At 42.4% G+C, this 15627-nt stretch overlaps 1 protein-coding gene across 2 annotated transcripts in view; it reads left to right on the top strand.

Annotated features, from left to right (window-relative positions):
• The window catches only part of MEIOB (meiosis specific with OB-fold), a 97673-nt gene extending 86885 nt beyond the window's left edge, over positions 1 to 10788 (top strand). For both annotated transcript variants that reach the window (XM_077449390.1, XM_077449389.1), the window contains 4 exons: positions 1850 to 2003; positions 5550 to 5740; positions 5890 to 5972; positions 10406 to 10788. In XM_077449390.1, coding sequence (XP_077305516.1) covers positions 1850 to 2003; positions 5550 to 5740; positions 5890 to 5972; positions 10406 to 10516 — 539 coding nt within the window. In that variant the 3' untranslated portion in view covers positions 10517 to 10788. The remainder of the gene's footprint in view (positions 1 to 1849; positions 2004 to 5549; positions 5741 to 5889; positions 5973 to 10405) is intronic.
• Positions 10789 to 15627: the final 4839 nt, after the last annotated feature.

Here is a 15627-nt window from a genome sequence, read left to right on the forward strand (position 1 = left end):
ACAGGAAGAATGGAAAGGCAGCCTGAATATTTATGGGGACCCAGCCAATTCCTAGGGAGGTGTGTCCAGTAGGTGGCTTGAGAGACCATAGTCTGAGGCTTGGAGCATAGTGTGTGGATCCTGGGTCCAGTCCTGCTAGAGAAGTCCTCTGTCTAAAGGGCTCTGCCCCCCAGGGCAGTCTGCTGGAGAAGCTGCTTGAAGATAATCGAGATCCCAGTTATAGTTTAAGCTTATTTTCCCAAGACTGGCATTTTTCTTATTGTTTGGAGAGCTCACTGCAGCAAACCTGGTGGAAGTTGGGGGAAAGAGTGTCCAGCTGTCCTGTAGTATCGTGAGTCTGCATCTCCCCTATGCCGCGTACACACGATCAGACTATCTGGCAGCCTTGGTCCGGCGGACTTTTTCTTTCCAAAAGTCCGGCGGACTTAGAAAGAAGTTTTGACTCAAAATTGTCCGCCGGACTCGGCAGTCCGGGGGACAATCCGGCCATCTGTGTTCTAGTCCGCTGGACTTTTGAAATGAACGGACTTGCCCACACACGGAGAAAAGTCCATTCAATTTGAACGCGGCTCCAGGTAGCCGGGACTAGCGAAGGAGGTCAATGTCGCCGCCTCCATCTGCGAGAGATTGACACCTCGCTGGCCCCGTCACCTGGTATGGACTTAAAGGGGAAGCCCTACGCCGAACAAACGGCGTGGGGGTCCACCCCAAAGTCCATATTAGACCCTTATCTGAGCACGCAGCCCAGCCAGTCAGGAAAGGGGGTGGCCACGTGCCCTCAACATAGGGGGGTGCTTTGGGGAAGGGGAGGTCCTTCGCCCCCCACCCAAAAAGCACCTTGTCCCCATGTTGATGAGGACAAGGGCCTCTTCCCAACAACCCTGGCCGTTGGTTGTCGGGGTCTGCGGGCGGGGGGCTTATCGGAATCTGGGAGCCCCCTTTAATAAGGGGGCCCCTAGATACTGGCCCCCCACCCTTTGTGAATGAGTATTGGGGTACCATGTACCCCTACCCATTCACCTGGTGAAAAAAAGTATAAAGAAAAAAACACAACACATGTTTTTAAAATAATTTATTGCACAGCTCCAGTGGTCTTTCGTCTTGGGGGGTCTTCTCGCCGGACTCGCTATCTTCTGCTAGCTCTTTTACTAGCGGAAGAGCCCGGCTTTCTTCTTCGTCAATGCCGCCGCCATCTGGGGGTCTTCTTCCGACTTGGGGGGTCTTGTCCCCCTCTTCGGTTCTTCCTCCTGGGCCTCCGCTATCTTCTTCCAGCTCTTTTACTAGCAGTGGCCCAGTCTTCTGTCGCTGCCGCCTCTTCTCTGACTTCGGGGGTCTTGTCCCCCTCTTCGGTTTCTTCTTACCGGGCCTCTCGCCTAGGTGGGAATATTCAGTCCCACATCTTAGAAAGCTGTAAGGTAGTATGTTTCAAAGTCTCACAAAACTGCAGAAGTATCACTAGATTTTGCCTTATCTAGTTCTATAATGCTATGGCTTGTTTACTGGATGCCATAGTGTCTTTACATGACCCGATGCTGATGTCTACCAGTAACCAGTAAATAAAACAGCAGCCAACTAGATCTCTGTGTATGCATGTGTGACATCTCATTGTACATTAGGGGCTGGCTGGGAGACTCAGGAAGTAACAGCCAGCAATCAAGCATCTTGGATTCAAGATGGCAGATCAGAAACTTAAGAAGCATGGGGGAAATATTTGCTGAGAGGAAGACATTGCTGAACTCTATGAACACGTGATTTTTAATTAAAGTATGTAAACTATAGTTGCTGAAATAAATATTTTACATATAGGTGGAAGGTTCTCTTTAACAGAATCTTATTTTTTTTCTTTTAGTGGAGACGATCAAAGATGTATACACAGTGCAGCAGATAATGGATATGGCTTCATCTGCTGCAGATAAGAGGAATCCTCTGTATGGCATTGTGTTTGCATTTATCTCCTTGCTAAATGTTGATGACAACGTTACCAAAATTGTTCGAACTAGATGGTATGTCTTCAGTTTAATTTTGTACTCTAACTTTTATATTATTATTTAATAATGATGCTTACATTTGGAGCCCGATTATTTAGAACCAAAGAAGGATATTCAATAGCACACCAGAAAGTCCTTCCTGGTGACTATTCTAATTTATTATCTAAACCAGCCTTTCTCAACCTTTTTAACACAGAGGAACCCTTGTAATAACTTTCTAATCTCAGGAAAACCCTGCTAAAATTTACTTTAGCCACAACTCATGATACATTAGTGAGATGGTCAGTGGGAAGAATGCTCTTTACACTTGTGGTCATTGGGAAGAATTACCAGTGATAGATAAAAAGATCAATGGTGTCAGTGGGAACTGGGAACTTATCTGAGAGGCAGAAATCGCTCATTGCTTAAGGTGGATGTACACCCTGTACAACCACTTTTACCTACAGGTAAGCCTATATTAAGGCTTACTTGTAGGTGCTTGAAATATCTCCTAAACCTACACGGTTTAGGAGATATTTACAAAAAATCCGAGCACTGATGTCATTGGCGCATGCGCCCTTTAGAAAGGGAACATCACGCTGTTTCTAATAGAGGTCATACCATGACTGGTGGCTCCCGTGAGCATGAGCGAGAGTCACGTCACGTGACTCCAGCCAGTCACAGAGCCGGAGTTTGCGGCCCGTGAAGGCAGAGGGGGGAAGTTGGATGCTCCCTGCTAGTAGGGACAACGGAGACATTGCGGGCTTCGGTGTCCGGTAAGTGACACATAATGGGCTACTATGCGATGCATAGTAGCCCATTATGCTTTACCTTTGCAGGGGAATAAAGAGAAAGTAAAACCCAACAGGGTCTACTTCCTCTTTAACCACTTCAGCCCCGGAAGGATTTACCCCCCTTAATGACCAGGCCATTTTTTCCAATACTGCACTGCGTTATTTTAAATGACAATTGCACGGCCGTGCAACGCTGTACCCAAATCAAATTGATGTCCTTTCCCCCCCCCCCCCCCCCCACAAATAGAGCTTTCTTTTGGTGATATTTGATCACCTCTGCGGTTTTTATTTTTTTCGCTATAAACAAAAGAAGAGCGACAATTTTGAAAAAAAAAAGATTTTTTTACTTTCTGCTATAAAACATAGCCAATATATATATATATATATTTTTAAATATAATTTCTTCATCAGTTTAGGTCAATATGTATTTGCCTACATATTTTTGGTAAAAAAAAAAAAAACCTCAATAAGCGTATATTGATTGGTTTGCACAAAAGTTATTGTATCTACAAACTATGGGATAGATTTATGTCATTTTTATTATTATTATTTTTTTTTACTAGTAATGGTAGCAATCAGTGCTTTTTAGTAGGACTGTGACATTGCGGCGGACAAATCGGACACCTAACTGACATTTTTGACACCTTTTTTGGGAACCAGTGACATTAGTACAGTGATCAGTGCTAAAAATATGCACTGACGTTGTACTAATAACACTGGCAGGGAAGGGGTTAACATCAGGGGCGATCAAAGGGTTAATTGTGTTCCCTCCTTGTGTTTACTAACTGTATGGGGGATGGGCTGCTTGGGACAACACACAGAACTGTCTTCCTGCATAGCAGAAAGCCAGGATCTCTGTGTGATCCCCTGTCAGAACAAACGGAGATCTGCCTTGTTTACACAGGCAGATCCCTGTTCTGTCACTGCGGGGAATGATCGCGGGCAGACGGCAGACACAGAGTCTCCCAGACCCGCTGATTGGCTCCCCCACTGGCCAATGGGCATGCCCACAGAACCCCGTGTACGAACCTGACGTACAGCTACGGCGATTTGTGCAGCCGAGCCAACCTGCCGTAGTAAAACTGCTGCGGCTGATCGGCAAGCGGTTAAGGAACACCTAGCAACCTCTGGAGGAACTCTAGTAGAGAAACCCTGATCTAAACCCAGTCTGGCCTGTTCCCCTATAATAGACTCCTGAAGCCTGATTAATGATAACCTGTCAGCTGCACTGTGCTATCACATAGGGGCTTGTCAATCACCCTTTGATAGCAATCCACTTCAGTTTAAAAAATGAAAGTTTCGTTTTTTTAACTAAACTTTTGTTTTAAACTTTTTTTAATGGACTTTATTGATATCACAGATACAAGTGCAAACATCTGAGTCAGATGCATACAAGTCCGAAAATTATGATTGCACCTCAGGTATTAGGATGTCCACTTGCCGACTGTGCACTGTACGTATACTGCGACAGTGTGATTATTTTTATTGCATACTTACAGTGATCCAGCTTGGAAAAAGCATGAAGAACTGCTGGGGATGCTGGAAAACACTGTAATAGTCTGCGCTTCTAAGATGGCAAGCTGTCATTTTCCATGTCCTACAGACCTACACAGGTTTTATGCCAGTGGCTGCCCCACTGCACACTGACCACACAAGGTCACTGGCTCACACTGTTCCCATTCATAGTAAGGATTTTAATTTTTTTTCTATGAATACAAGGTGTTCTCTGATTGAACAAGGTAGAAATCACCACCTCTCCTCTCCACCTTGTCCAACACTTTGTATTCAATGAAAAAATACAAGGCATTCAATGAATGAGGGCGGCACAGAGCAAAAAGAAAACCTGTTCCTGCATAGACCCTGAGCAGGACCCCCAGATGATTGTATCTATGACTGCAGTAGTGCTGACCACTACTCCAGCAGTCCATCAGGTACAAATTATGCATACTTAGCATATTTATCGGCGTATAACACGCACAGGCGTATAACATGCACCCCAATTTTAGAAGGGAAGTTTAAGGAAAAAAAACTTACATTTTAAATAAAGAACTTTGAAGCAAAATTAGGGTCACAGCTCATCAATGCACCCTGCTCAGTGCCCATCTGCAGCCTCTATATTGCCCATCAGTGCACCCTGCTCAGTGCCGATCTGCAGCCATTAAATTTCCCAACAATGCACCCTGCTCTGTGCCTATCTGCAGCCATTAAATTGCCCATCAATGCAACCTGTTCAGTGCCCATCTGCAGCCTCACCTTTCCCACCATTGCAGCCTCACCAGTGTTGGATTATCCCTGCTGTCTCCGAGGGAAGAAGAGGAGTGAGCGCCGCTGAATTACACAGAGCCGCGATCTCCTTTGTACCTGGCGCTGCGTCACTCACAGCCATGCCTCCTGGCCCTGCTCATATGATAGAAAGAACAGTGACCCAATGCGGGGCCAGGAGGCATGGCTGTGAGTGATGGAGCGTCGGGGACACAGGAGATCTCGGCTCTATGTTATTCAGCGGCGCTCACTCCTCTTCCCTCAGAGACAGCAGGGATCGGTGTATAACACGCACCATCGATTTTCCCCTGATTTTAAGGGTAAAAAAGTGCGTTTTATACGCCGATAAATGTGGTATATTATGCCAAGCTGAACCAGTGCAGTACTTATAATTCCTGGAGTACGGCTTTAAGGCTTTTGAAGTAATAAAAATACCTTGCCATATCTCAGAATGCTACCTTTCACTGATACATTTTTAATCCTTCCTATAAGTAAGAAATATTTAATGGCAAAATTCTTTGCTCAGCTCCCGTTGCCGTTACTTCATTAAGGATCCATCAGAAGGATGCAACTACGCCTTCTGCAACGAGATGTCCCAGGACCCTAAATCTGCCCTCCCTAGTCTGGATCTGCAGATGAACATCAGCGATCACACCGGGACTCTGTCTTGTAACCTATCAGACAAGGTGGCCGAGGATACATTATCATGCACAGCAAGTATCTCCTCACTTATTTTACATTTCAAATGATGCCGCACAATACATCACCTCTAATTCCTTGCCAGGAAGAGTAATCGCCGCCGTTTCCTCGCCGCACAAGTCATAATGATTTTTCATGGCGCATTTCCATGTGTTTGATTTAGGTAGATGGATTTTTCAATTTAACAGAAGACCAGAAGACATCGCTGAAATGGAATTTTGTGCTGGAGCGCTTCAAGATCTATGTGAAGGTGAGAAATCTCAAATAGACTTGTCACCTCCAGGATTCTAAACACCGGCCTTATTGCTACAAATCACTTAAAGGAAAACGCTGGTTTAATAGAAAAGCAGGGTAATGGCTTAAAGGAAAACTGCATTTTCTTTAGAATTGTATATGATTGCTATACGCAATATTTTGTAATTTGGTATTATTAAAAATGATCTTTGCAAAACAGGAGGAATTGACTATGGTCAGAGCAGGTGACAAATCATAGAACTGCTTCTCTACAAGGATTGACACTGTCCCTCTGTTCCTGTTACTTTGACACTTTCAAAGAAGTTTCTAAACACCTTTTTTCTACAGTTTTGTACCCTCACATGACTGTTATATTATTATTCACTTTGGCGGTCCCAGGGCTATGTGCGGGCAGCGTCTCGTCATTTCTGGCGATGTCGCTGTAGACTCCAAGACTTACAGCATTTGCCACAGCTGCTGCCTATCAACCACTTTGGACCAATGGAGGGAGCGCCAGGCCTAAGGATAAAAGAGTCCAATTTATTTAATTAGTTTACACTCAAAAACAGCCATTGTGATTGTTCATTCAGATGCTGCTGGCTGGTATCTCTCCTAGTCCAACAATTTGCTTCCCTACATAGAGTCACACAGGAAAGCCCTATTTTGAGTTCATTCACTGAGTTCAGTTTTTATTTTAAATACATCCCTGATAAAGGGGGGAATTTCCTGGTCTATGAAATGTGTTGGATGGTTTTTAGTGTAAACCAATCAATTAATTTAAAATCTATACTCCTTGGGTCTTTCACTTCTTCCATTGGTACATGTTTTTTTTTCCTGGTAACCTGCTGGGTACCCAGTGAAGCGTAGCCCTGATTTTTGTAAGCAGCCTAACCAAAGCCAGTAAACTTTCAGAATATTTTTGCCCTTTCACTTGCACCTCTTGGATGCTTTTTTTTCTTCATTGGTATCAACCACCTTGCAAACTCCCTGAATAGGAGTTGCCGTCGTCAATCACGCTGTTCCATTCAGTAGTCACGCGGGGCAGGCAGCTGAGGACAAAAGAGGAGGTGCACAGTTTCCTCGCTGCAAATACTGGAGCTTGAGCAGACAGAGTGGCACTGGCAACACCGAGGACTGAAGATTGACTGATATAGCATTGCCACTCTCAATAAGGCAGAGCTAGAAACTGGCAGAATCATCAAATATTTACTATCTACCGATACGGTTTTAACAGGAGTTTAGGAGCCAATATGGTGAAAAAGAAAAGTTTGGGTTTACTGACACTTTAAGTTAAAAAAAAAAAATAATCTACCAAGCACAATCTGCAAATTTGCCAATTCTCCCCATCCACATGGATTGGGGAGTCCTTCCTGCTGTGCCTTTGTATTCTGAAAGCGGGGAACCTTCTTTGTCAGAATACAGTGATCAGTGTTGTCAGGTTTAGCCAGTGGCACTGATTGATTGTAATCGATGGATTGCAATCTGGCCGGTTCAGCAGGGGCCAGCCTGTATGCAAGAGCAGTCTGCTGTCTCCACTGCATGTAGTGCTCAATCGCTCGTACCTGACTGTGTGAATTATTGCCTCTGCACCCCATCTACAGGCCAAATTTTGATCCATGCATAGCCAGCTTTATTGATTAAATACAATTAACCACTGTACTGTTTCATTGTGTTGTATTATTTCATTCATAACTAGATCAAAGGTATGATCTTTGATCTGCAAATTATATCAGTTTTTTTACAAGTAAATGTTTAAAAAAAGAAAATGTATTCCATGTTTTTTTCTATTTTTTATTTGCTATACTGTGTACAAACATTTAGTGTAATTAAACAAATGGACTAATTATAAATATATATATATATATATATATATATATATATATATATATATATATATATATATATATATATATATATATATGTTTATATTATTATAATATAAATTATACTTATTATACTACTACTAAATTTATATATATATATATATATATATATATATATATATATATATATATATATATATATACATATATATATATATATATATATATATATATATATATATATATATATATATACATATATACACATACTCACCTAGATGGATGCAGAATCAATCTGTTGCTGCTTCTGTCCCCCACTGGCTTTAAGACTGAAAACAAGGCAATCAAACACCGCTGATCGTTTGGTTCTCAGCCTTCAGTGAGCAGAGAGCTGGTGACTGTCAGTCAGCTGCTCTCTGCTCTGTCCTTCCAGTGCTCACTGGAGTTCTGGGCTGTGGAGGGCGCAGTCCAAGCTTCTGGGCAGATCCTGACTTGTAAAGTTTGGATCTTTTCCTGAGTGATGTAAGTGAAAACGGGTCACAGGAGTGCAAAACTAACTGTAATCCCGTGGAGAAGTACAGCCAAAATAACTTTAAAGTATACATATTAGCCCTCATTCACATTAAATGCGGCACGATTTCAAAGCCGCATGTCAGTGCAACTTCAGGTGCAACTTTGAAGACATCTGTGTGTCTATTCAAGTCGCACCCGAAATCCCCAAAAGTAGTGCTTTTTCACATCGATGCCGCACCGCAAAGTCGCAGTAGGATGCAACTTATCATGCGATTTGAACTGTCAAATCAAAGGACAAGTCGCTCCAATGTGAACAAGGGATCATACTACTTAAAAAAAATGAAATTATACATATACGTGATATACTACTTTTTAAAACTAACAGTGGTAAATGAAAGGCATTTTTCCCCCTTTTTTAAATGCCTTTTTGTCTATAGATTTTATAGAAAATAACAATATTTCCAAAAGTAAGCTGATTTTTTTTTTCATTAAACAAAAAAGCTTCTGCAGATTTTTTTCCTTCAGATTTACCAAAACCATATAATACGAGGTCAAACCTTAGGAGTTTCAATTTGTATGCAATCAGGCAGGCCCTTCACTACATGGTTTGGGTAAATCTGAAGGAAAAAAATCAGCAGAAAATCTGATAGTGTGTATGGGGCTTAAGGGGTGTGAAGCTACAAGGGCTGAAGTGGCTAAGGGGACAAAAATATCTATTTTGACTGTATATGAAGACAAGGAGCTCTTCTCTACCTCCAATATGGTAATATACAGTGCCTTGAAAAAGTATTCATACCCCTGACATTTTCCAACATTTTGTCATATTACAACCAAAAAACGTAAATGTATTTTATTGGGATTTTATGTGATAGACCAACACAGAGGGGTCGATTTACTAAAAGTAACTCCACTTTGCACTACAAGTGTTGGCTGTATGTTTAGGGTCGTTGTCCTGCTGGAAGGTGAATCTTCACCCCAGTCTCAAGTCTTTTGCAGACTCTAAGGTTTTCTTCTAAGATTGTCCTGTATTTGGCGCCATCCATCTTCCCATCAACTCTGACCAGCTTCCCTGACCCTGCTGAAGAAAATAATTTCTACAACATGATGCTGCCACCAGCATGTTTCACAGTGGGGTTGGATCGTTCAGGGTGATGTGCAGTGTTCGTTTTCCGACACACATAACATTTTGCTTTTAGACCAAAAAGTTCAGTTTTTTGGTCTCATCTGACCAGAGCACCTTCTTCCACATGTTTTCTGTGTCCCCCACATGGCTTCTCACAAACTGCAAACGGGACTTCTTATGGCTTTCTCTCACCAATGGCTTTCTTCTTGTCACTCTTCCATAAAGGTCAGATCTGTGGAGTGCACGACTAATAGTTGTCCTGTGGACAGATTCTCCCCCCGAGCTGTGGATCTCTGCAGCTCCTCCAGAGTTTCCATGGACCTCTTGGCTGCTTCTCTGATTAATGCTCTCCTTGCCCGGCCTGTCAGTTTAGGTGGACGGCCAGGTCTCGGTAGGTTTGCAGTTGTGCCATACTCTTTCCATTTTCGGATTATGGATGGAACAGTTCTCCGTGAGATGTTCAAAGCTTGTGATTTTTTTTATAACCTAACCCTGCCTTAAACTTCTCCACAACGTTGTCACTGACCTGTCTGATGTGTTCCTTGGCCTTCATGATGCTGTTTGTTCACTAATGTTCTCTAACAAACCTCTAAGGGCTTCATAGAACAGCTGCATTTATACTGAGATTAAATTACACACAAGTTTTTTTACTAATTAGGTGACTTCTGAAGGCAACTGATTCCACAAAATTTTAGTTAGGGGTATCAGAGTAAAAGGGGCTGAATACAAATGCACACCACACTTTTCACATATTTATTTATAAAAAGTTCTAAAAATCATTTTCCTTCCACTTCACAATTATGTGCCACTTTGTGTTGGTCTATCACATAAAATCCCAATAATAAAATCCCAATAAAATACATTTACGTTTTTGGTTGTAACATGACAAAATGCGGAAAATACTTTTTCAAGGCACAGTAAGACCAGCCTTGATTGATAGTACTTCTACATGAATCATTGAACCTTTCTTCCTCATTACTGCTGTTTCAGGTTACCTTGTCTCCAAAAACCAAAAACGGCCTTCGTGTCAACATCTTATCCTGCAAGAGAGCCGATCCTACCGAAGCACTGAAGTACATCCTCTGCCCAGGCAATCGCTAAACATTTCATTGCCTCTGACATCTCCGTACAGTTTACAGAAGTGGCAGTACTGTTCTGTTGACACTGTTTAATAAGACATACATTAGAAAAAAAAAATAATAATAATAAAAGAAGAAAAAAAAAAGAAAAAAAAATACATAGCTGAAAAAAAAAATGTCTAACTTTTTTTTCTGTTTCTTTAAACTGTGTTTATTATAATGCCATGTTATATCGAAACTGAGGTTTTGCAGTAACCCTAAAATGTCAGTCTCCAATAAAAGCAGTAAAAGCCATTCAAATGTATTGGTAAATGTATTTCTGTGATCTAGCTGTATTTTGCTGTAACAATGCTAATTAGTAAGGGCCGGTTCACACTGCGGGCGACTGCGATCCGACTTCAGGTCGGTCTAGGTCGCCTCAAGTCGCCTCCAGGTCGCGCTGCATTAAAAACAATGATAGTCAATGGAGCTGTCTTAATATACACTACTGCAGTAGCTCCGACTTTTAAAAAAGGTTCCTGTACTACTTGGAAACGACTTCTAGGCGACTTGTACCCATTCATGTCAATGTAAGTCGCCTCTCCTGTTCATCTGTAGGCTACTTGCAGGCTACTTGACAGGAAGTCACCCAGCCCCCACTGCAGGCAGCCCCTCCTTTCCATACACATTAGTTTCGTTTTCCTGGTTATCTTGAACTCACACAGACCAAGAGCTCAGTCCTGCAAAATGTCTGCTATGAACAGGAGAGAACCAGTGGACAATGAGTCCCTCATACGCTTTGTTCGGGAGAGAAGGTGTCTGTATGCCAAGTCTGTATGGCAAGTGACGTGGAAAGTGGACAATGACATACAGCATATGTACTTGCCTTGTGATCGACATCCGTGTATACTTGAAAAACTTGTCATCAAAACTACGCAAGTTCTCATACATAGCCCAGAACTGCCCTCTGTTATGTCGATTGGCAATGATTGGATGGATCCAGTAGCGACGTCTTCTTCCCATCCTCCTCCTCCGCTTCATTTCTTCTTCTTCCTCTTCCATCAGTACTGCCAAACCAGCTGTTAGGACAGCTGACATAAGGTAACGCACAGAGAGCATTTTGGACACAGAACAACTGGCAAAAACAGGAACAAGGAAGAAGACAGGAACAGGAATGATGTCACAAGGGGTGAAAGCTCACTTGTACAGTTCCCTGTCCTGGAGGCGACTTGTAAGTCGCCCCAAGTCGCGCTGTTAAGTCGGATACAAGTCGTATCCGACTTGGCTTCACAAGTAGTGTCGCCTCGTGTCGCCCCCTGTGTGAACCGGCCCTAAGAAGCAACATTTTATAAAGTAAAACCTAACATTTACCCTCCTTTCATTGTGCTGTTTATCAATACAAAACTTTTGATATGCAGCAGCTAGCAGTGAGTGAGTCTGGTGTGCCATCTTGTGGGCATGTGCATGTACTACAGACTATTACAAGTTACAAAAACTCATGGGCAGCCAGTGCTCTCTGTCTTTTAGGCTTAGGGCTTCATGTACACTTGAACTACTTTTACCTACGTTCAAAACGTTCCTATCCTGAACATGATTATTCCACGTTCAGTAGAGGAAGGTTGAACCTCCTCTAACCTCAGCAGCTCCTAAATGATCTTAAGAGCCTACGTTTACATGGACACATAGGGGGTTATTAACTAAAGGTGAATGAATCCACTTTGCACCACAAGTGCAAAGTGCACTAGAAATTGCACTGAAAGTGCACTTGGAAGTGCAGTCGCTGTAGATCCGAGGGGGGCATGCAAGAAAAATAAAAAAACAGCATTTTTAACTTGTACATGATTGGATAATAAAATCAGCAGAGCTTCCACTCATTTCAGATCTTCCCTTCAGATTTACAGCAACTGCATTTCCAGGTGCACTTTCAGTGCAATTTCAAGTGCATTTGGCACTTGTAGTGCAAAGTGGATTTGCCTTTTCGTAAATAACTCCCTAAGGCTTTTATGGAGTTGAGTTGAAGAGCTTTGTCAAAAAAAAAAAAATGCCAAAAGCTCCTAAACTCAAGATTAGGAGCTGCTAGTGTACATGGAGCCTAATGCTGCCTACAAACGACCCGACTTTCCAGCAGAAAAGGTCTGACGGTCTTCCCGATGGACAGTCAACGGACTTCCAAACAAATGGACTTGCCCACACACGAAAGGACTAAAGTCCCTTCGAAAGTCCGTTCATTTTGAACGTGATGACGTACGACGGGACTAGAAAAGGAAGTTCAATATCCAGTAGCCAATAGCTGCCATTGCGTCGTATTTGGTCCGTCGGACCAGCATACAGACGAACCGTTTTCCCGATAGGAATGGAGTCCATTGGACAGATTTGAAACATGTTCTATTTCTAGGTCCGTCTGAATTTTTTAAAGAAAAACGATCGGATTATCCCACACACAAAGCATATCCCTCTATAGTGTGTACTCGTCTCAATTAAGAGGTGTAATTTATGTCTGCTGCCTCCTTCCTCTGCTATCAGCATGAGTCACGTCTGACAAGTTTTCCTGACACCAAGAGAAAAATGGTGACAGGGGAGGGATCTCCAGCTGATTGACAGCCTCAGATCTGTTCCTGTGTGCTGTGTGGAGGAGGGTGTGCCTTTTCCCCTCCATTCAGTTTTTAGACTTCTCCTCTCTGCGTTCTGCAGAGTATAACTTCAGCTCTCCACCCTCTTTTTTTTGAACTCTCAGACAAGCTTTATAAATTCTGGGCTTTGAACAGATGTAGAGAAGAGAAGACCGCAGATAAACAGGTACAACTTAGGAGGATTTGTGAGATCTCTGTGTATCACCTGAGGCCAGTCACTTCAATTTTTAGAACATCGCTTGATTCCCCCAACAACACATTCAGTGTTGATGTGGGAATCCTCCCCAATGCCCTATTGTATTCTGTCGGTGCGAAGTGTACCCGCCATCAGAATACAATGATAACTGTTGCCGGCTATAGTCATTGTACGTTAAAAAGTCAGACAGGCTGGTTGTACTGAAGTCTATTGATAGATCGTCTTCAGTACAACCAGCCTGCCCACAGAGAGATTGAAATTCGGTCAGTTAAGCAGGAATTTGCAATATTATGATCTGTCTAAGGCTAGTTTAAAGCTGACCACACACTAGTAGAATCTCATTTTGAAATTTTTCACTTGAGGAACGTTTGTAATCATTAGTGGGATCATTTTTTACCGCAGTGAAGAGAAAATTCGTAGGAGCAGGATGGAAAAAAAATTTTCCTCAAACAAATGAATTTCTAACAGTGAATGTGGTTTTCCAAAGTCCATTCATTTCAAAACTGAATGTTAAAAGTAAACAACATTTCTGAGTATTTCCAACCAACCTTCATGAAGTCATCAAATTGATGAATTTTGGTACAAACATTTGTTTGAAAATCTACTAGTGTGCGGCGAGCTAAGAAGCCTTATCCATCTGTATACTTCCATTTGTTTTATATGGCTAATGGCAGCTGTATATTCCATGCTCTCCTTTTCTATGTTGTAATGTTTGTGCATCAGCATTTTGCACATCCGCTCGCTGTACGTTGTTCAAAACAATGCAATAAAACTCGCTGTAGCATGAAAAGCACATTATGGTGGATTGCTTTTCAAAGGGTGGCTGGCCGAGCAGCCATTTTCAAGTGTTAAAGAGGAAATCCTGCCGTCTCCTGAACATCTGCTTGTTTTTCTTTGTATTCAGCTTACAGTTGCAGCACAGACCATCGACCCGAACGAGTGATTTTCACCAGGATGACCGCCTGTCAATTCAATGAGCTGCATTCAATTTGCACATTCCACAATGCATTGTGTCGCAGCATGTGTACAGCCCTCTCCAGCTGTACGGTAGGTTTTAGAGGAGGGAGAGGGGCGTAAAATCATGCATCAACCTCCTGTTTTTACCACTCCCTGGCTGCCTATATAAAAGAGACCTTAAGCAACAAAGCCTGAATGTTGTGCGAGTTGTGGTGATATTTTGCTGAATACATTGTATACCTAGCTGAGTCCACAGATCACAAGAGATAGAAGAAAATCTTGCTTTATGCTACAGCAGATCTAAACAGAAGCAGGAAAGTCAAGGTAGGAAGCATTTTTGGCTGTATTATTTGCTTGTTTGTCCTCCATAAAGCCTGACTGCATTCTTTAGCAGGGGATATGTTAAACTTTAAAGAGGAACTGCAGTCTGCTCACATAATTTGTAATAAAAACCTCTTTGCCATTCTGAAGCTTCCCTCCAACCACTTTGCATATTATTTTATATATACTGTGATTCTGTACTTGCCAAGTATCCTGCAGAAATCTCCCTCCACTAAGTTTGGTTGCGGCCATTTTAACTGTGGGCAGCTGAAGCTGCTGCCTGTTCACTTCCTGGATTTACACAGACACACAGGGGATGGCCTCCAGCTCTGCAGCTCTCATTGGCCTTCTTATGACTTATCCCCCCTCTAGGGTTGCCACCTTTTCTTCAAATCAAACCCGAAAATTTTAGAAGTGCACAGCAATTTTTCTTTTTTTATATAGTACTGTATACAAATGTTCTGCCTTTCATTTCTATTTTAAAATGAATGGGTTGTTTTACAAGGGGATCGTTAACAATCACTTGTTTCAATAAAACTTTATATATCTGGACACAGAAGTCCTGCCTTGGACCTCCCTACTTTGATGCGTTTCTCTCTAGGATGATCTTAATTGTAAATGAGTGTGTGTGTGTGTGTGTGTGTGTGTGCGTGCGTGCGTGTGTGTGTGGGGGGGGGGGGGGGGGTTAAAGGCAAGGCCTCTGTGTTCATGTCTAAAGCAACACAGATGCAGGCCCCTTTTACAGTAATGTGTCTCTAAAGTCTCATGATTTCCAGTGCAACTTTGATGTGACTTTTGCTGTGACTTTGATCTGACTGTAAATTCTCTGGACCAAAGCTGCATCAAGATGTTGGAACAAAGTAGTGCAGGAACCTTTTCTGAAGTCGCAGCAACTTCTGTAGTGTCAGTAGAAACGGCTCTCATAGAAATACAGTGAATTTTGTCCTGCAAGTCAGATCCCAAGTCGCACAAGTGTGAAAGGAGCCTCACTAAAATGCCTACATCATTGGTGGATGGCCACCTATTTGCAATGGAGTCTCTATGAGGAGT

The sequence above is a fragment of the Lithobates pipiens genome, unplaced genomic scaffold (genome assembly GCF_037356315.1).
Source record: "Lithobates pipiens isolate NorthernLeopardFrog02 unplaced genomic scaffold, aLitPip1_a1.2 Scaffold_22, whole genome shotgun sequence".
In the NCBI taxonomy this organism is placed as follows: Eukaryota; Metazoa; Chordata; class Amphibia; order Anura; family Ranidae; genus Lithobates; species Lithobates pipiens.